Below are 21549 nucleotides of genomic sequence, written 5' to 3'. Positions count from 1 at the left end.
TTGAAGGCTGCTTGATAGGAGGGGCCGACTCTTCTCGTTTTGCTTCTTTTGTTTTTCAAGAAGAAGCCACAAAAAGGCCGGTAGGGAGAGCAGTCACTGATTGAATCGGTCCTGGCTGCGACGAACTCGGCGCGTACCTTAATTGCGAGCGCCGGCCGCCTCTCGCCTTCTGCTCGGTGCCAACGAGGCCGGCAACAATTTCCAAAAGGTTCCCACCACCATCGTTGCTACGGCGTTGCGAGCCACGCGCAGGGCTGTGCAATGCGGGGCGATATACGGTCGTGCACTGTCGAACGCGCTGCACACGAACGCGCGAAGGCATAGTGCTGTCCGGTTCGGGGTTCGCGAACGAGAGAGAGCAACGAACCCACTGCCCGCGCTTAGGCAACGATGGAGACTGATTGAACCGCGTTCTAATTAGTCCCCGCCGTTGTTATTTGCTCGGACGGTCGATTCGAGGAAAAAGGGCGCGCGCAGTGAGAAAGTTGCGCCTTAATAGCAGGCGTTCTGGCCGTAGTTTTGGTGTTCGGAGCGGCTGTTCGTGGCATCTCTTGCAGTATGTGTAAATTATGAATAATAAGTAATTAAGGTCGTATTACGATCGTAGATGGACACCCTGAATAAAAAATTGTGAGATGAGAAACTTTCATTTTAGTGCAAATTATAGGGGATAAAGCTTGGCATTTTCTCATTCACGGTGCGTGAGATAAGTTTGCAGCGGGTCGGTGCCTCCTCTGTAGCGAGAGGGAGAAAAGGAAGGAAAGACATAGAGGTTAACACCATTGAACCTTCAGTGTTCCTCACAGTGGGGGAGTGCGAAGCGAAAAGAAATAAAAAGAGGCAGGAGATAAGAAGCAACGCGCTTGCACACACCACTCGCTGTGCAATTAAGGCGGTTGCATAGCCCCGTGGTCCTCAAAGAGTCTGGTATATTAACAAGAACTGCATGAAAAATATTATTGCGAGCAAATAGCAAGAAGAGGAACAGTAATGTATTTCAACATCAACGCAGCGCTTTCCTCATCCCGTGGTCTAAGAAAAAATTGTTGCAAGACATTGAAACACAAAGGAAAGCTTAAGGCCAGTCACATCTGTGCTGTTGTGTTGCTCTAGCTGTGCCAAGTAGTACCATGTTCACAGGTGTTTAGCGCCCCGAACGAACTTGATAGGAAGCCACCAAGAACCTCTTTCAAGAACGACAGTGCAGCATTCTTATTACTCAAATTCAGTGTCAAGATGACTTGGCGCATGAGCGTTAAGCCTGAAATACATGGATCACACTTTCGGCATTCCGGCGATGAACTTTGTCCTGCGACCATCGCCAGATGCCCGGTGTCAGAAACGTTGACGCCGCCAACCAATCTGGCCTGGCCAGATATTTCCTTCGGGCTAACGTCGTTGCCTTGAGCGTTAAATGCGCAGCGACGAGCATTAAAGCCCCAACCAGACGTACGTGTCGGAACGTGTCCGCGCCCACTCGACGTCGCTTCGCGCACGACGGAAGAACAGGACACGTGCCTAAACGATCCACTGGTCGCCGCGCGTTTACGTGCCTTTCGTCATGGTGACGTATATTGTTGCTAGGTTGCCATGTTCACGGTAGCCTAGCATTAGCTCAGCGGTCACGTTAAGCAATGTGTTGACGATGGCGAATAAAACAATACGTTCTAACTTAGCATTTGCCTTTCAATATTTAAAGGACGTTAAAAAAATTTAAAAAGTTAAAAAAGCTCAACTGCCATTTATTACCAACATAGTCAACCTGGGTGAAACATGCAGCAGCATCGGCCGAGCATCGCTTAATGCAGCCGTTACGGCTGAAGACTCCAGCGAGTGCCATGATCAACTACAAAACACGCGTGGAACGCCGGTCAGAACACAGGCCGCTTGCACGTCGCGTGAATAGTTATTTTGGAAGTTAGGTTGGCTCGCCATGGTCAAATGGGGCGCGTCGCATGGCTGACGCGGTTGGAAGCTTCTGGCGCGGGCGTAAAACATCTAGGCCTCGACGCCGCCGCGAGTCAACACGCGAGGCGGCGACCGTACGTGCCTGCTGCCGTGCGCGCCCAGCCGCGGTGCGGCGCGTGTGGACGCGTGTGGACGCGTTCCAACGCGTACGTCTGGTTGGGCCTCGAAGGCAATATACGTTCCAAATCGCTTCTGCCGTCATACTTTGGATTCCCTTTGTCTGCCTGTGACGGTGGACAATTGGCATGACAATTCGAACAGAAATTCACGATTGCTGCATAAATACAGAAATCGTCATATTGCCGTAATCTGCCGCAAGCTTTTTTCATTCACTTTCATTTCCATTAATTGGTCATTTCTTTATTTCATTGATTAAGCACAAGTAATTTCCCCTATGTTGTCCTTGGTGCCAGTGTTCGTTGGCTTCTTATGATATGACTATATATATATATATATATATATATATATATATATATATATATATATATATATATATATATATATATATATATATATAGATACTTTTCTACTTAAAACCTGAACATACAGCGTCGGCCGACAGGCATCTCACACACGAGCACCGATCTCCTAATTAAATGGTAACTATATTTGGCGGGTTCTTCCACTTAGTTTACCATTTGTCATTTGTTCACTGAGTATGACGTTCTGGATGCGTGCCCGTTCTTGAACAATCCTCCAGAATGAGCATGTCGCGCTACTATTCCTACATAGAACTCATCAAACCAAACCAAAGCAAATTAGTTTTTTCATACCATAAATAAGGCATCCCTAATCCCCAAAGCTTCGCTTCGCGTGGATCCTAACACGAGCGCTGGATCTGCATATATCTCTCGCTTCATATTGTTTCGCGTGCTATACCAGTGCGAGTATTTCGAGAAACGAGGTTAAACCTGCATTCGTAGTTAACAGCGCGCCTCTAAAACGAGGCTTTGATGGAGTTCGTGTACTTCACAAAAGGCGAAAGATTTCGAGCTCGTTATCGCGACTTCAAAACTTGCGCGAGCACGGACGCCAACTTTTGCAAGAAGCTCCCGGCGCGCTTTGAAACCGGACTTCAACGAAGTTCTAGCTTGGTGGAGCACAGCGGAGCACCCATTCAACTGGCGAGCGGCCCTTGTACATAGGTGCGTGCTCATCATCTCCTGGACTCGCACCGGTGAATCTCAATTTGGCACCGACGGCGGCAATCGATGCGCGTCGGACCGGATCGCCCGGCAGGGCTTTGCGACGGCCTCGCCGTGCTCTCTTCTTGTGCCCCGGGAACAGCTAAACTCGATTAACTTCCCACCGGCGGCGCTGCTGAATCGGCCGAATTCGCGGCGGCGCCGTGTCACACCGGCCACTTGTGATGACGTCGTCGAGTTTTAGGCGTGTGCACGCCGACACCACTCATTACCGCACCTATTCATCTATATCAGGCCTGCGCTCACAGGGGTCGTGCTTGTGCTCGTAATTATAAAATGTGGGTTTTTTGAAGAACAGCGTGGAAATATTTCTATTGCATTCCTCTTTCTCGTTAGGGAAGGGAGCGGGAGGAGATTGGGGGTCGAGAGAGAGTTTATGGGCTAAAGAAAAGTAATTCGCCATATGTGGTTTCTGTTCTTCGTGTCATCCATAGGAACAGGCATGACCATATATTCATGTCTGATTTCCTTAGCAACAGCTGTTCAGAAGTGTTGTGTCAGCATTTCTAAAGTGATTATTTTTATTATTTTTTGTTTGATATGCTGTCATCATCATCAACCTGGTTACGCCCACTGCCGAGCAAAGGCCTCCCCCATGCTTCTCCAACTGCCCCGGTCAGCTGATAATTGTAGTCATGCTGTCCCTGCAAACTTCTTCATCTCATCCGCCCAACTAACTTTCTGCCGCCCCCAGCTACGCTTCCCTTCTCTAGGAATCCAGTCTGCAACCCTTAATGCCCTGCCCATGCCCATTTTTTTCTTGATTTCAACCAGGATGTCATTAACTAGCGTTTGTTCGCTCACCTAATCTGCTCTCTTCTTATCCCCCCACCCCCTTAACGTTGCACCCATCATTCTTTGTTCGATAGCTCGTTGCATCGTCCTCAATTTAAGTAGAACCCTTCTCGTAAGCCTCCAGGTTTCTGCCCCGTATATAGGTGAGTACTGGTAAGACACAGCTGTTGTAAACTTTTCCCTTGAGGGTTAATGTGAACCTGCCGTTCATGATCTTAGAATGCCTGCCAAACGCACTCCAGCCCATTCTTATTCCTCCGATTATTTCAGCCTCATGATCCGTATCCGCGGTCACTACCTGCCCTAAGTAGATGTATTCCCTTACCACTTCCAGTGCCTCGCTACCTATAGTAAACTGCTGTTCTTCATTTGCGGTAGCAGAGTATATAGAACGAATTAAGCTGTGCAAGCATTCTTACTGGCTTTCACTGCTTAAAGGGCCGACAACATCGACTTAATAAAACTATCTCTTCGACGCACAGTTGATGGCAACTGCTTTTACTTGTTTGTTTCCCAAGCAGTCTACTTTAGCAAAACTGGTTGACACGAATTCTCGATAACACCACGACTGCAGTGTTCAATTTCGCTAATAATTATTGTGAATTCCAATCGCTTCGGTGCTCTGTGGCTGGCTTGCTGAGACTTTCAGAACGACTATTCATAAAACGCAAGGCGCCCCCCCCCCCCCCCCAGCTTAAGCTGACACCAAATTCTTTCCTCAGTGATACAAGTTCTTTGTTGTGATAGTTTCGAGAAGATATCTCATTTCGGAAGTCGCTACCCTATAGATAGGCACTGACATTCCCTTAAACAAAGGTAAGAAAGCAACATGATGCACCCTCACAGCCTAAGACCGAGGGGCTACACTACTTCTAGATTCCAGCTTTATAGCATTACCTTTCAGTACCCTTTCAGAGCGCGAAAAAGAAATACAGCCGGCGGTCCAACTACCTGGTACTTCCGTTTTGCTGAATGCGTCAACACGGATCATTGGTAGCGAACAGGTACCACTTTAATTACATACAAACCATGTTAGCTGCGCCGTAAATTGCTGCAGATAGCCTGCCACTGCTGAGTATATAAAGGCCGTTAACAGTTAAAGAGTGCTGCCATACATTAAGCGCATTCCTTAAGAACGTAGTTGTAAGCCGTGTTTGCGTAGCACGGATTAGTATAGGGAGCGAAGACATTGTCGAGCCATGCTACATCTGTCAGGTTTAGAAAAAAGAACCTTAGCAAATACTGCATTCGCCATACCACGGTAGCTGGCCTTACCTTCGCTACTTGAGCCCTGGAAGCGTCAAAGACAAGATAAGAACAATGTAAAACAAAATACAGAGGGAGACGGGCGGTAAGTGGTGCGAGCATGAATCATACACGCCTTGACACGGGCCGCGCAGAAACTCGTAGGGGACCCAGGCCGTGGGTGCGGGCTCTCACGGGTGAGAAGAACAGGGAAAGAAAGGGGAGAAATGAACCTGACATGACAAATCAGGAGAAAGCTCGAGTCGCGACGAGAACGGCCTTAGCCGCCGGCTTTTCCCTGGTCCTTGAGAAGCAGGGCTGCGACCAAAAAAAGAAAGGAACCGAGAACATCATCGAGTGAGCCGAGGGAGAAAAAAAAAATAGAGATGTTGCAACGACAGCAGGGCACTACGTGCTCTAAGAGAGGATGGCTGGAAAAGAATGCTGACAGAAATACAAAACGTAAGTGCGAAAAAAAGACGACAACAGAACGGCTGTCTTGAGCGGAGGGAGGTGAAAGAGAAAGTGAGGTCTCATGCGAGGCGTCTCGCTCTCGCTGTGCCGAACAAGGGCAGAACAAGTGCGCTGAGGTGTAACACGAGAATGATGACGAACAGCGCGCTGTGTCGAGTTGCGAGGTGAGGACAAAAATTTAAAAAAAAAGAAGAGTGTACCGGATGAAGGATGAAAACTAATCCGCGGAAAAATTCTGGTTCGCTATAAAGTTGCAAGAGAATAAGCAGGTAGTAGAGGAAACACAAAGTAGAAGGGCGGACAGAATGAGTTAGGGGGTAACGGGAAAGAGGAACGTGGAATGGTCTTTGAGGTTGTTTAACAGCGTTTTTCTCCTAACATTGCATTCCCCCCCCACCTTTCTTTTTTCTCGACATGGCCATTTCGAAGCCAAATAACAACGGTGACAATTTTAAATGCGGATACCTACGAGCTCCTGACAACCTTTTGCGACACTTTTATTACTTACTGAATGCTTTTTTCATTTTGTTTTCACCTAAATTACAAGAAATAAGGGAAATGTCCCAAACTGAAAATCGTACTCAAGAGAGGGTACAAATGTGTAAGGGATCCCAGCAAATCTTGGAAAAGAAGAAGTTGCGCTTGTTGCCGCTTAGCTGTCGTGTTGTAAAACATGAGAAAAGCCAGCAGGAAAGAAATATGAAAGGTCGCTCACTTTCTTATTTGATGTGTAGCTTTTGTTTTCTGTTTTAAAGGTGTTCGCTCTCCGCGCTATTTTCCCTCACTCCTAAGGAATCGCAATTATGAACATTGCTGCTGAGTTCTCATTCTAAGCTTCACCTCGTGTTTCTCGTTTACACAGTGTGTTTCGCGTACCTCGAATCGATGCGTTTTTTAAACAGCTGTGGCGCATTTTCAACAGTTGTTCCGTGCAACGCAGAGCATTGATTTCATTGTACCTGCGTTGATTTCTTAGTCTTTATTAATTGTAAAGTGCAATAATTCCTCATATAGGGAGAACATGTCTGAAAACTGCACGTTAACGTACACTCTTTACGTATTTATTTGTCTTTTTATGCAAAGTACGTAGGAACCCTGCCAAATTTGAAAAAGAAAATTAATAGTATGCTTGAGTAAGAGGAAATGTTTCAAGCATCACTAATTGAGAACTTAGGAGACAATTAGATTGTGCGCCAAAAGTGCGCTGGAACGCTGTCACCACTGCAACCTTTCCAATGGGCTTTTTATTTTGCGTGATCTGTGGCGATGCGAGTATTTCGGAGCGATATGTCATAGTTCAAAAGAAAAAAAAGTTCAACGACGGTTATGATACTCCCTAACGCAAAATTTGAGCGCAGCTCTATACGTATTTTCATTACGCCATATATTGAGGCAAATAATTTGAGAGAGACATGTAGCAGAGTCTGCAATCGTCGAAAATCTGATCTGCGGGTCAAGCCTGTCAGCTTTTATACATGACTTGTCGAAGGCTCCAGTGTAATCGCTGGTGCCGCGTGGCTTGCAAAAAGTACTACACAATTCGCGTCGCGCATACAGTCGAATTACAAAACAATCGCAAACCACGACAATGGAAATAAGCGCGAAGGGGACCGAAGCGAGCAAAGCAAACAAGCGCGGGCGAAAGCTGACCCGAGCAGACGGCAGTACGAAACGAGCAGTCCTGCTGAGACCAGATACGCGTACGCATCGAGCAGTCGGGCTGGTCCGCATGACACCAATTTTCCGCGCGCAGATCACTGAAAGGGCCACTCTCATTGGTCTCCACCGTTCGCGTCTCGTGTCTTTCATCTCCCGCTCAGCGTTCGCTATTTCATCTTTCGCTGTGCTCGTTCGCTCGGTTACACCGCTGACGACGCCGCCGCCGCCAGCTCGCAGCAGGAACGGATGCCTAACAGCTGCGCTCTAAAAATGCAGCAATGCGTCGTTACGATCGGCTGTTGGTCCGGCTGTGTATCTCAAGGAGGCGAAGTAATTTCTTATGATTCTCTTTCGACTCGATATGTGACCGCAAAAATAGGAGGCGTACGTGTCTTCTTCTTTTAATTTCGGTACTGTCCAGGGCTTGAGCAAAGGTCAATCATAGGAGGAGACGCGCTGCTTAGAGGCGTAACCAGAAACGCGCCAACGACAAAATTATTTCCGGTGGTAATGACATCATGATAAACGTAGACGTTAATGCGATTAGCATTGATGCAGTCTGTAGCGGCGCTCCGTATTGCGAATTTTACCCTTTTGTGTAGCCGACTTCTTCAGTTTTCTGTCACTGACATCTCCACTTATCTGTAGCTGAGCTCTCCTCAATGAATGCACGCTCAGGTCCCATTCTGTTCGGTTCACTCCTTTCTCCAGCCTCAGCCGCTTTCGATGCAAACTTGTTCCCTTTGCTGTAATTAAGTTTCCTGTTACGAACTTCCTCAATTCTCTCCTCTTGTTCTGCTTGCCTATCCAGTCACCTATCCAGCGGCACATATCCATTCTGGAGGATTGGCCACGAATGTTGACGTACCTGGTGGCACAAGCACAGTACACATGCGCAATGGTCCAAGTTGTCTATTTGGACACATATATGCCGTGGCACATTCCTAGTTGCCCATGGCTAATGGTCCAAGTTGTCTATTCCTAAGTTGTCTGTTCAGGAACATGCTCAGACGCACATACCCAATGGGCAAAGCTGCTGTGAAATTGGTTAGGTACGGACGGACATACCAAAAAGTGTGCTATGCTCCCAAAGAGTGCTGATCGCATTAAGAACTACGTGATGGCTAACCCGTCCCTTGTTACGCATTTACGCAGCGCATCTAGCTGCGATGGTTCATCAACTATTGCCCCCGTCGCAGCATTAGAAATATTCGATCAGTAGGAGTGGCGTCATCTGTGCTGTGCTCGCTACCTGCGCAATCGATGAGACTTCAAACAAATGAGCACCCAAGTCACAAAATTAATAAAATAAAAGGGAAAGTTACCGCATTAAAGACGAGGAGTCGTAGTCACTCCATAGAACATGCATTGGGGGCATGATAAAAAAAAACTAGGTGTTAAAAATAAGCCAGTGTCACCCAGTACGGCATGCCTCGAAATCAGTTTTATTTCTTTATTTATACTGCTTTATTTATTTCTTTATTTACATTTATACTAGAGCCCTGTTCAGGGCGATTGCAGGAGTGGAGTACAACAATACGCAAGAAACATAAAAAAATGCTGTTGAACATAATAGATAAAAGAAGGCAACAGCAATCTTATCACAATATTGCTTCTACAAAATCAGACAGTGCCAATTCACGAACAGAACCGGGTAACTCGTTCCAACAGTCGACAACTCTCGGAAAATAACTGTGTTTGAACGCGTTAGTGCGCGCAAAAAAAGGCTTTGGGTTGAGGGTGTGACAACGTCTAGTTGAAAGAGCACTGGCATATGAGATGTAATCATTAGCGGATAGTCGACAACATGAGTGAATAATTGAATGTAATAGCTTCATGGAATCTATATGCAGCCTTGTGCGTAGAAGAGATAAAGTCAAGTAATTCATTGTGGATGAGGGCGAAAAATCACAATCGTAGTGATGACAAATGAAACGAACAGCCTTCCTTTGCCCCGATTGAACTTTGTTATTGTCCCAAACTTTATGCAGGTTCAAGACACATGAAGCGTACTCTAATACAGGACGAATGAGAGTTTCGTACATCAGTAATTTAGTGTGTTTTGGCGATTTAGATGACGTTCGTCTCAAGTAACCTAATTTACTTTGTGCTATAGATGTAATTAATAAAGGAAAAATCAGACATCCACCCCTTCGTAGAAATTGCTACAAAGGAAAGCCATACGGGTTCCTTAAAAGAAAAGCATCATAGTTGAAGAAAAATTCGTCCTTGTCCGGGACTCGAACCCGGGACCACCGCCTTCCCGGGGCAGGCGCTCTACCATCTGAGCAAACCAAGCGGCTGGCAGATTGCAGGGCGAAGTCGAATTTGTCGACAACACGAAGCAAAGGCAAGAGTTTGATGCAATCACAAGTGCTCTAACAATAGGCGAAAATCTTTCGGCCACATATTCGTCTAAAAAGTTGTTAATTAACACTTTGATTGCTAAATTGTCTGCATAGACTAAACTGTGAACGCTAACTTGGAACTTTCAAGCATTTTTGAAAACGACTAAATAAATCAACAGAATCAAATTATAATTGCTCTCAATACCCGACTCTTACTTTATGATGGTTTTGTGTTCGCCTAAATTACGTATTTAGAGAAGATATAATCTGACAATATACAATATTCAGCGATTAAAACGCGCTACCCGGGGTTCATGACTGAAGGCGCATTTGCGCCACTGGAGAGCGGTGGGGAAATCGTGCTGATGCATTGCAGTAGAACGTTGAAAGCGAGTGCCCTTGTGACGGCACTACGTCAGTATTTTGCCCCTGACCGTTCAACCAGTGCTTCATGGCAGCCCGAAAAATTGCCTGCCGTCACGCAGCCCGATTATTGAGTTCTAAACGCTGAGCACTGTACGTAGACAAATAAGGACGGTAGCTGGTGTGTAATCCTGTTTTTTTTAGTATTGATTTAAGAACAACGACAAACTATGGGGCTGAACTTAACTTATTTTGCCCGCCTTATTTTTCCCACCATGATCACTTTCTTTTACCAATAATGAATAGATGAACTGATGAAAGGTGATATCGTGTGATACTCTTTTAAGATTTTTATTTTTTATGTGTAAGAGAGAGACGTAGAAATGAGATGGGAAAGATGGGGCGTTTAACCGGAAGAGAGTCGTTTGGCCTGCTACCCTCCACTTGGAGGAGGGGAGAATAAAGACGGAATAAACAGCGGAGAAAAAGAAAAGAGAACGGCTGGGAGAAAGCAGGAAAGAAAGATTACGGAATACAGGCGTATCAGTATCTCTTAAGAGATTATTCGAGTGCAGGAACTTCAATACCGCCGTCAACAAAATCTGGTGTGGCGACCACGCATCTAGAGCAGTAATTGTGGGTCCCCAGCGGCGGCCTGTATGCACTGTAGCAAGAACATCGGCAAAAAATATAGGCTGGTTTCCTCGCTGCCTTCCGGAGTCAACGAAACAGTGTGCGCCATTCCGCTGTGAAAAGCAGATAACTTTGTGAAAGCTACGCCAAGCAACAGTCAGCAAAGTATTGTCTCGGTTCGGGAAACTGAAATGAGGGACGGAGTCCAAGAGGCGTGTCAAGGCGTTGCAGACATCGTGCTGGGATCATAGTGTGTTTCATAAGGAGTGTGCAGCATCATTCAGCAGCACCTGAAGTTTCGCTGCGACATCTGTACCTGACAGAGGGGTGGGCTCCCGTACGCCATCTTTGTGAGCAGATTGAGCCCTTTTCATCAACATGGTCGTTGTCCATCATGCCACAATGGCTTGGAAGCTACTGAAACGTGACACCGTGTCCTTGCACGAGGACGTGATGAAAGAGTTCTCGAGTTTCTAAAAGTAGTTGTTCATATGCTGCACGGCGCAAAGCGGATGGCCAAGAACGTAAACAGCCTTACAATTAAAGCGTACATTTTAAAACGCGCAATATACGTTAGCGCAGCCTCAATTTCACTTTGTGATGAAGACTGTGTTCTTGACAATCACTTGTAATGTTTACTGAATAGGCTTTAACCGTTACTAAGCTTTCTTGTGACCTTCTTTCTTTACCTATGACGATTGTGCATGATTCTATGTTTCCTTAATTAAGAAAGACTTGTTAAAAGCAAAAAACTCTTCTGTTGACGCCCACATAGATCTGGCCGTGTTTACTTATCACTTTTTTTTCACTGTAACACATAACCAACTGGCACAGTTTAAGATCATCCTCGTGATATTTAAATCGCATAGCGATTCTTTGGAGTTTCTGTACAAGATTCGCATAATGTCCTTAGGGGGATGTTTATCGCTTTCTTTTAAACTCGACACTTAAATTGATAATGGCTCCCAAAAAGTAAGGATGCAAATTGCTTTCTTTGCGACACTTTTATTTTCTTTAATGGCTAACGTTCTCCAATGCTGGGCTCGAAGTAGTGCACGACTAACCCCCTCAGCGATGTAAATTTAGAAAGAGCCGGAAGCCATTCTTTCTGAAACTGGGCCCACTCTGAACCGTATTCCACAAGAAAAAGTCATTAATCACAAAGAAATATTAATTATGCTTCTCAGCGCGCTAGGAATTGTTCTCGACAAAAGAACATGCGCACAGAAAATACTTCCAGTAACATTGCATGCCATGGTAAGCGACTCGATTAATTTTCGGAGTCGAGAATCATGTTAGTGTTTGTAATGTGGGACCGGTGTCTTTTGTATTGGTAGTTTTCTGAAAAGAAATTATATATTACTCCACTGCCTGCGGGCTATAGCTCCACAGCTTTTCCCAGTGGTTCATTCCATGTGGGAAGGGACATTACTGTTTCGGATATAGTTGCTCGTCAAAGTTTATGTAATTATAATACGAATGAGTCTTTGCTCATGCTCGCGTTATCAGTTCTGCCCACCGTAGAATAATGAAATGTTGTCTTATTTATTTGGTCTAACTGGCTCTCACAATGGTTGTCTTATCAAATTCCGATACGGGTATGTTAGATGTTACTTGAAGCTTCTTCTTTCTTTTTTTCTTTACTGATGACCTAGAGAAGCAAGACTTTATGTTTACAGGCATTTTTTTAAAGCATGACATTATTTTAAATAGCCAATGCGCCTACGTGGGGCGTTCTTGTGCTCAAGAAAAAAAATTTCTACCGCAGGAAGCATACGAAAAATATTACTTGTGTGTATAACTGAGATATGTATATGATTTTCTTCATGTTAAATTCTGCAGTTGCGAATTTCGATTATTTCTTTCGCTAATTATGAAACCAATCTTTTGCGCCTGAATATACACTTTGGTACGCTTCAGTTAGAATATGCCGAGAATAAACTTCGAGATGCGCTCTCAAACGCACGGCGTTAATTTTGTTGTATGTGAAGCCTACCGCAACGTTAATATATTTCCATATTTTCTTGCCTCTTTACCTACCGTTAATTATATAACCCTTTATCTTTGGTATAATCATTTCCGGTGAGTACATAATGCCGTATGTTTAGCCATTATTAAAAGGTACTTGTTGACGGCACCACAATAGTATACCTGTGTGTCGTTTGCACCACTCGAGTAATCTATCAGGAGATATGCATAATATGCAGTAAATTGAGGTTCTAGGTACCCACCTGCGTTGGAATGTAGAGAAGTAGTTTGAAGGATTTCTTCTCCGTCTAGGTTCATGTGCCGTTGATGAAATGATTGATTGGAAGATTTACTGAATCAGTTTTCAACGAGCTCTTAACGCAGGACATGCTTAAATGATAACAGCATCCCCGCGAACATTTACAGTTATCGAAATGTTTGCCAAATCGCGTCAATTAAGTGATGGTATTTTAACACCAGGCGTTGAATCTGAAGGCCAGTTCGTCAATAAAGCAGCGTTGTGATTAGCGTGAGTAGGTTGCAAGGTTACACGGCTAGCGATAATGTTGCACATAAATGAAGATTAGTTTATTCCACTCTCAAGAATGGTTAATTCAACCCTACGTAAGCTAGCAATTATGATAGAATAGCCAGCACTATTTGCGGTATGTCCCCGGACGCGTTTATCGCGCTACCTGTAAGCTATTAGTTATAGCTTGATCGTTGACTGTAAGCGTGAACAATATTGCGTGGTCATCCTGTGTTAATGCGCAAACAGATTTTTTTTTATTCTCAAAACTAAGATAAAGGCACCTCGTTGTGCTTTCGGAATCCACTTGAATTAGTGAACTTATTTTTGATTCTAAAGCATTCATTTAGGCATATCGAATAAATTCTTACAAACGCAGAAACACATTCGTTTCCTGCAGATAATCCAATAGAAAATGGTAGCAAGCGTACTTTATTATCCTTCTACCTCCAAGAACTGTTTCTTTTCTATGGCACGTATCTTGAAAAAGTAGTTCTCAAGTTCCTCAAAAAATGCTGAAGTGTGTTAAAAGTGGTGATGTAGACTTGGGGCGTACCCCAGCTGACTTTCCTAAAAATATGGATGTATTGTATAAACCAGTCAGCTCACACTTAGGACTGAAGCATATATATATATATATATATATATATATATATATATATATATATATATATATATATATATATATATATATATATATATATATATATATATATATTGCCTAATTCAAAGCCCTAGCCATGTGTACTTATTGAAGTCACTTTGTTGAACATCGCACGAACGTTTTCACCTCACCCAGAATTTCATTTTCGGCTTACGCAGAAGCGCATTATCCATGGTAATCCAGGTGAAAAAAAAAACACACACACACAATCCCACCGCTTTGTTGTACGTATACGTGATATAGACGTGTAAGGAACGGCGCGCATTATCTTGATCATGTAAATTGTAGTCCAACACTACGGACATGGCTAAAGTTAACGGAAATGTCTTGTTCATGTAAAAACAACGTTCTTTCACGCGGTTTTTAACTGGTCCTTTATGTCCTGGTTTCATAATGACAACTTTCACTTACCGAAAAGGGTCCCGAGGAGCCGCAATCCCCCCAGTCCAAGTTCCATCGTTGGCAGCATAGCCCGATGAAGTCAGTTCCAGTTGCAAGCAGGAGCAACACTATAGCACTTGCTGCGACTGCTGTACTTAAGGGTGACTTGTAGTGTTGCTGGATGCCGTCGTATGAAAGATGGGTCGTTCACTAGCACAATCTTTAGCTGCTACCGTAGCTGTCACAGTACGGTCATGGGTGCCGATTCAGACGTGGCTGTTTCCTTTGAGTGCTCACAGCTGACTCGTGCAGGTAGTGTTTCGTCAGTACGGCTGATCTGCGCACACTGTCAAACTGGTTTTTTTGTCAAAAGCACGCAATTTTGTGTGAAGTCGTGCAAGAAAACTAATGTGTTTTGTTGGTCCGTTTGGGTAAGAGACCATGCGGTGTCGAAAGAACGGTCTGTCAAGGTACGTGTGTTAGGGATAGCCTACTTTGTATTTATACAATAAATTCAACGAGACAGGCTTTGTTCTTTTTTTCTCTCTAATGTTACCAGGAACTGATGTGGCCGAGCCTAAATTTCTGCGCGCTGAAATGAAAATATGCACTGAAGCAAAACTATAAACTTTTTTAAAGGAAACGGTGTCGTTCGAGGCCAGTCAATCGTCCTTCTGATCCCTTTTGTTAATTGCAGCGTTGAGCCGACAACTGCTGTCCTTTGAGAGCAGTTTGCAGCATTTAAACACGCCTCGTTGAAGTTGCACCTTTGATTTTCATATCGCTGCACTCCATCGGTTTCCGCCTTAACCGTCCTTTGAAAGCAGAATGTAACGTGATTTATAAATTAAAAAAAGAAATGTTGCTGACAGAAATTTGTTGGTGCTAACACGGAACCAAAACAAGTAAAGTAAAATTTACAGAAACTTCGCGTTGCCTTACAGCTAGACCGCCGCATTAAGGTACACGAAATATACTATGTAGCTTTTTCGAGAGCGGGAAATTTGAGCACTTGGAGTGAGAGACCACTAATAGACTTTGTCATTCAGGAAATCTGAATACTAAGAGATCGAATAAATATTTTATGGTAATGAGAAAGTGAACGGAGAGAGCATTATTTATAGAAGTAAACGTGTTTGTGTGAGAGCTCTCAACCATTAAAGCATGTGCTAATAACCGAGTTTTGAGCTAGAGCGGGATACCATCGAGTGCAAGCAGGCTTTCCTTTTTCTGGAACCTTAGCACTCAATTAATTCCTACTCCGCTTGTTTTTGCTGTACAGTGGCAATCGAACACACATTAAACTCCACGAAAACTTACCGTGCGTGTCGACACCTTAGTCTCTTCTTTATAAATGCATTGTCTGCACATAACAAGCACAAGCACGGAAGTCGGACTCTAGTCCACATGCAACGTTTGACGAAATTATACACATTCAATCTTCTCCTTTACCTTTACATTGAGCTGATATGCCATGCTCATGTAACTTCTTCTAATTTCACGAATTATGCGAGAGTCGAATAGAAACGTCGGCAGTGCAAGGCTGTGACTGATCAGTGCGAAGCTACTTGCGTTACAAGGACCACCTTCGTGATGTGCCAGTTAGCGCGCTCCCCATTAAAGTAAGAGACCTTTCTACGAAATCTGGAATGAGCGAAGACTATTTTCTGCTGCGTAGCCTCACATGCGATCAAGCGTTCTGTGATCCGCTCTAATTTCGTTTGCTACACTGCCCGATAACAAGCGTTTTTTCTGGGTTTCACCGAAAGCGCAATTTCGTCGGGAAACGAGCACGTCGTACTCGGCACTTCAAGCTCGCCACTGATCCATTTTGCCGCGATCGCAAACACGGCGGCACTCCAGGAGGACGCGCACACCAAGACACTGCACACTGCACACACTGGACAGGCGACAGCGAGGCGTTCAAACTTGCCGCTCACGTTCACTGGTAAAAGCCGGCACCGCTGGTTCGAGGCCGCGAGAAAACGGCCGGAAGGTTCTGCGTAACTACAACTGCAGCGTCATCCGTATTCGACGCGCCAGCAGGTTTCGGCACACACGCCGTGACGAAACAAAGAACTCTATAAACGACGCCCGAAATGCAGAGGCTAGAGAGCCAGCCCTTCTGCCAATCGCGCGTCCGTGCGACGCGAAAACCACGTGCTCCGCGCCGGAGTGGGCCCGTTTAGCGGACGGCTTTGGCAGCTCTCCGAGAGCGGCATCACCCAGTCGCCCACGTCACGTGCCCGCGGCTGCGCTCCGACTGAGCGGGTCCGGCGTTAGCACGGGCCGACTATAGCGCCGCGGCGTATTGATTCAAACCGCCGACAGCATGCCACGGCGGGCAAGGAAAGGGACGGCAAGGATATGGCGGAGGCGAGAGGACGGAAAGCGTGACCGAAAAAAAGAAAAATGGAACGCCAACGCCGCCGGGCGACGCGCGCGTGCGTCGTTCTAGGACACTTCTTACGAGTGAAATCTATAGAATAGATTTGGACGCCCCTTCGTATATTTGCAGCCGGGAAAGATTGCGGGATCCCTATAGCGCACCCGGTGCATCGGCGTTCATATAGGGTACTGTTCTTGCTAATCTCTGAAGCTTTCTAATAATAACTAAAGCTACACGAAGTCTTCAGCGCGCTTCCTATATATGAGAAATTTTGTCGCATGGGCAGGGCTTTCAAAAAATTTGAGCAGATCCTTCCAGCGGAACTCACCCGAGACGAATACCTCAGTGCGACTAGTCCGAGAGCTGAGCCAGTTGGCACATGATTGAATTTGAATACCAGCTAGAAAGACAGCCTACACAAGCACGAAGCAAGAAGTCTACGCGAGGAGACCTGCAACAAGTGAATTTTAAAGCGAAGAATTCTTTTGCCTAATTTCCCAGGTTTAGCGCTGTTGCTGTCTCTGTGGATAAGTATCTCTGTGGATAAGCTTGCGGATATTCATGATATATATATATCTATATATCTATATCTATATATATATATATATATATATATATATATATATATATATATATATATATATATATATATATATATATATTGGCACAGTCGGTAATGTGTGAAGAGGACTATGATGGTGGTCTGAGAGACGACGAGGAAGAGGGTAGTTTTTTTATCGCTGCTCTACGCTTGTTGGCCCAGCCATTAAAAGCCATCTGTAAATAGACGCACGCTGCTTCCTTTCCGTAACATCATTGGTGGAGGTGCGGGGCAGGTCAAGTTGTACAACGCCGGCGGAACAGTCAATCAGAGCAGAATGGGCGGCCCGAAAGTCGCGTCCGAGGATCACATTGTGAGGGCAACGTTCGAGCACACTAAACAAAACGGACGTGTGGCGACCGGCGACACTGACACAAGCAGTACACATTCCAAGCACAACCGGAGTTCCACCCTCGGCGACCTGGATCAGTCGAGTCGGAGCAGGAGTCAGTACTTTCTTCAAGCGCTTTCGAAGCTCCGCGCTCATAATGGAAATTTGGGCTCCAGTGTCGATGAGTGCTGTAACGGGCAAACCATCCACGTCCACGTCCAGAAGGTTCCGATTAGTAGGCAGGGTCAGCAGAGGAATTTCAGGTCGGTGTTCTGGAGCAGCGTCCCCTCCAGGAGCTGCCCCAGTTAGTTTCCCGTCGGAGAGCGGCGACGGTAAGCTGGGGATGGAGAGCGACGCAGCTGGGGCGAACGGGAGCGGCGACTATGGCGTGATGGTGATCGGCTGGTCGCGGTGGCTCGAGCGTTGTCAGGTGCGTCTTCAACCTCGGTGGAGTGGGATGGCGGGCGGGGATTCAGTGGGGAGCGGCGGTAGGCGGGATAGCTTGGTCGAGAGTGGGACGGCCAGGAGCTTCGACAGTGGCGAAAGATGTGGCCCACACGTCCACAGTAAAAGCAGATGGGTCTATCATCATGGGTGCGCCATTCGGCCAGGTTGCGATAGCCCGGATATGGACCGTATTGGCTCCGGCGAACAGGGGCAGAGGCAGCAGACGAAGCAAAGTCAGGAAGGCTGGCGGAGAAGATGGACGGAAGACCTACATTGGCAAGTTCTTGGCGAATGACCGACTGAATGAGTGACACAAGCGGCTTGGAATCGTCAAAGCACTGCGTCACAGGCGTGGCAGGAGACGCTGCTTCGATTTCTCGCCGAACGATACGTACGACGTTCTCGGAGGAGGTGGGCTCACGCGGTGGACAAATGTCTTCGCACGTCGATGAAGCTGCGGTATTGGGTAGCCGCGTAAACTGTTGAACTATGCGGCGACTCTTCGCGTCTTCAAAGCGGCGACATTCGTTAATGATCTCATTGACCGTTGTTACGTTCTTATAAACAAGCAGGTTAAACGCGTCGTCCGCGATGCTTTTTAAGACGTGGCTGACCTTGTCTGCCTCTGTCATATTGTTATCTACTTTGCGGCAAAGACCGAGGACGTCCTGGATATACACCACGTAAGATTCAGTGGACGTCTGTACACGGGTCCCAAGGTCCTTCTTCGCAGCACGTTGGCGGCCGACAGGCTTGCCGAACAAATCTCTAAGCTTCTGCTTGCACTGGTCCCAACTCTTAATCTCTTCTTCGTGTGTTTCGAACCAGACCCGTGCCGTTTTCTTGAGGTAGAATATTATATTGGCCAGCATAAGCGTGTTGTCCCACCTGTTGTGTGCGCTGACCCGTTCGTAATTCTGCAACCAGTCATCGACGTCAACGTTGTCGATCCCGGAAAACATGCCAGGGTCGCGAGGCTGGGCCAGGATTACCGTCGGTGGCGACGACGGGGCCGTGGTTGAACTCTCTCCGCTGGATGCCACGGCGCCTTCACCTCTCTCTGACATCATCCACGTCAGCCGTCTCAAACCTAGCGTTTCTCGGACAGATGAGCCGCACCAATAAGGTGCTTTTTCCGACGGGGGTGATGTCACAGTCGGTAATGTGTGAAGAAGAGGACTATGATGGTGGTCTGAGAGACGACGAGGAAGAGGGTAGTTTTTTTATCGCTGCTCTACGCTTGTTGGCCCAGCCATTAAAAGCCATCTGTAAATAGAAGTACGCTTCTTCCTTTCCGTAACATCATATATATATATATATATATATATATTATACGTGGGTATAATGCTAGTATACCAGCTGACGGGCTCACACAATCCTGACACGCTAAAATTAGTCCAAGTAAGCACACCTCTGTTGAGTAAAACGAAAAAAATTGCTGCGTAATGCCAGGTCAAATGTTATCGGCTTCCACGTATCTCTAACGCACACCATCTTGCATTGCTGGGAAAACTACGCCAATTGCAACAATCTACCCCGACTGTATATTCCTCCAAAAGTGTATTTTTCACCTAAATTGCGCCATTGCTGCTCGACGACATAGTTTTGATTGTGCGAAAGGTGGGAAACGAGCTCGCAATGCAATTCAAAGCGTGACTCTGTTGCGTTGATTGCCTCCATTCGTTCATGGCGTTACAGCCAGTGAGACAGCCGTGAGGCTACAACGGGTTTAGTGGCCCTGCTGCCTTATTGCAACGGTATTATTAAGGCAGTAGATTTACACATCGAGAGATACCCCCTTGGTGCCTTTTCAGTCCCACAGTCCATCTCAGCGTACCAGGAATCGGTAAAAAGTCTGAGCTGTCGTCGCCTGTGCTGAAACAACTGTCTCTGCTTCTTCTGCACGAGAGGTACGCGGACAGTGAACATATTTATACTGATGGTTCCACAAACATCCAGTGTGCGTCCGGTGCTGTGCTCGTCCCAGCAAGAGGTATTACCATCAGCTTCAGGACTGACCAGCCAACGACATCTACATCTGCAGAACTAGCTGCTCTTCGCGCTGCACTTTGTTTCGTCAACCGGGAACCACCTCGACAATGCTCAATTTTCAGTGACTCAAAGGCAGCCCTACAATCTGTGCTATCAGGTCTGCGTCGCGGGCCATTCGAACAGCTCGTGCTCAATATCAGATGCCTACTCCATACACCACATGAGAAAGGACATCACGTGACGTTTCAGTGGCCGCCGAGTCACTGCGGCTGCATAGGAAATGAAGACACCGATAAAGCCACTGGAACAGCTCTTGCAGACACACAGGAAGAGGCCATACCACTTTCACGGTCCGACGCAGCCAGCAGACTTCGAGCGCTAGCGCGGGAGATCATGCTCTCTCTATGGTGCACACCAAGCAGCCAGACCAACCGGAGCAATCGTCAACACGACCTGCCCTTCTTGATGCATCTCTGTATGCCAACTGGCCTCCGCGGAAGTGACGCCACCCTGCTTTATCGCTTATGGCTAGGGGTGGCCTTCACGAAATCTTACTCGTTGCAGAGAGCCGACAACGCTCTCTGCAATGCCTGTCTTTGCGAGGAGACGCTGGAACACATTCTGTGCGACTGTCCTGAATATAATGTTCAGAGACAGTCCCTGGCATCCGTTCTAGCGCACCTTGACACTAGACCATTGTCCCTCGACACGATTTTCACATGTCGCCGACAGAAGACATCGCAGGTGAAGGCGACGAAGGGTCTACTTCGGTTTATGAAGGAGACGAGCTTGGACAAGCGGCTGTGACAGTGATGTCACGTACCGCACAAGAGTGACAGACTGTAACCAACGATGTGTGTGCCGTGTTATGTGCTCTCTCTCTCTTCTCCCGGTCTTTCATCCCCCCATCCCGCTCCCATGTGTAGGGTGGCAAACCGGTGAAGCTAAACTGGTTAACCTACCTGCCTTCCGTCTCCACTTTTTTCTTCTCTCTACACATCGAGAGCTGATACGTGTTTGCACAGAGTACATAGTCCTGTTGGTTTCTAGCGATTTAGTTCGTTTCACTGCGTGAGTTAGTTTTCAAATGAGTTTGACGTCACTGAGTTTAGAATTGTGCTTTTTAAACGCGTGCACGGTGATCGGGTACCGCACCAGGGTTCACGCTATTTGTCAACTGTCATTGGTAATACAACCAAATTTCGTAAAGCTCGCAGTGAAAAAAGTTCAACGCGAACGAGCAAGTGGCCGCGCCCTTGCAGTTTCTTCTCGGATCGCATAACAGGGGCGGAATAAGGAAGATTATACGTGCTCGTACCGCTGATTAAGATTCATGATACGCCGCAATTTAAGCTCGCGAAGTGGTCCTGCCCTAAAGAGACGCTAAGGAGACTATAATTTGAGCTGTATTACTAAATTATCTTTGCAAAGTGCCAGTAAAGTCACTTTTACTGTGAGAAGAGGGTTGTTAAGCCAGTGCAAAATGCAAAAACGAAAGGCGAGTGGCAAAGCCACCTTTGAGTTACCTCATCAGCTCGATGTGATGTCATTGCTTTT

At 46.2% G+C, this 21549-nt stretch overlaps 1 protein-coding gene across 2 annotated transcripts in view; it reads right to left on the bottom strand.

The window, feature by feature from the left end:
* The window catches only part of LOC142579400 (cell adhesion molecule Dscam1-like), a 288431-nt gene extending 271962 nt beyond the window's left edge, over window positions 1–16469 (bottom strand). For both annotated transcript variants that reach the window (XM_075689539.1, XM_075689540.1), the window contains exon 1: window positions 14263–16469. In XM_075689539.1, the coding sequence (XP_075545654.1) occupies window positions 14263–14320 (58 nt within the window). In that variant the 5' untranslated portion in view covers window positions 14321–16469. The remainder of the gene's footprint in view (window positions 1–14262) is intronic.
* Between the last annotated feature and the right edge of the window lie 5080 nt (window positions 16470–21549).

The sequence above is a fragment of the Dermacentor variabilis genome, chromosome 4 (assembly GCF_050947875.1).
Source record: "Dermacentor variabilis isolate Ectoservices chromosome 4, ASM5094787v1, whole genome shotgun sequence".
NCBI classification, from domain to species: Eukaryota; Metazoa; Arthropoda; class Arachnida; order Ixodida; family Ixodidae; genus Dermacentor; species Dermacentor variabilis.
Note: the sequence above shows the minus strand (reverse complement) of the source record. Positions and strands in the feature narration are given on the sequence as shown.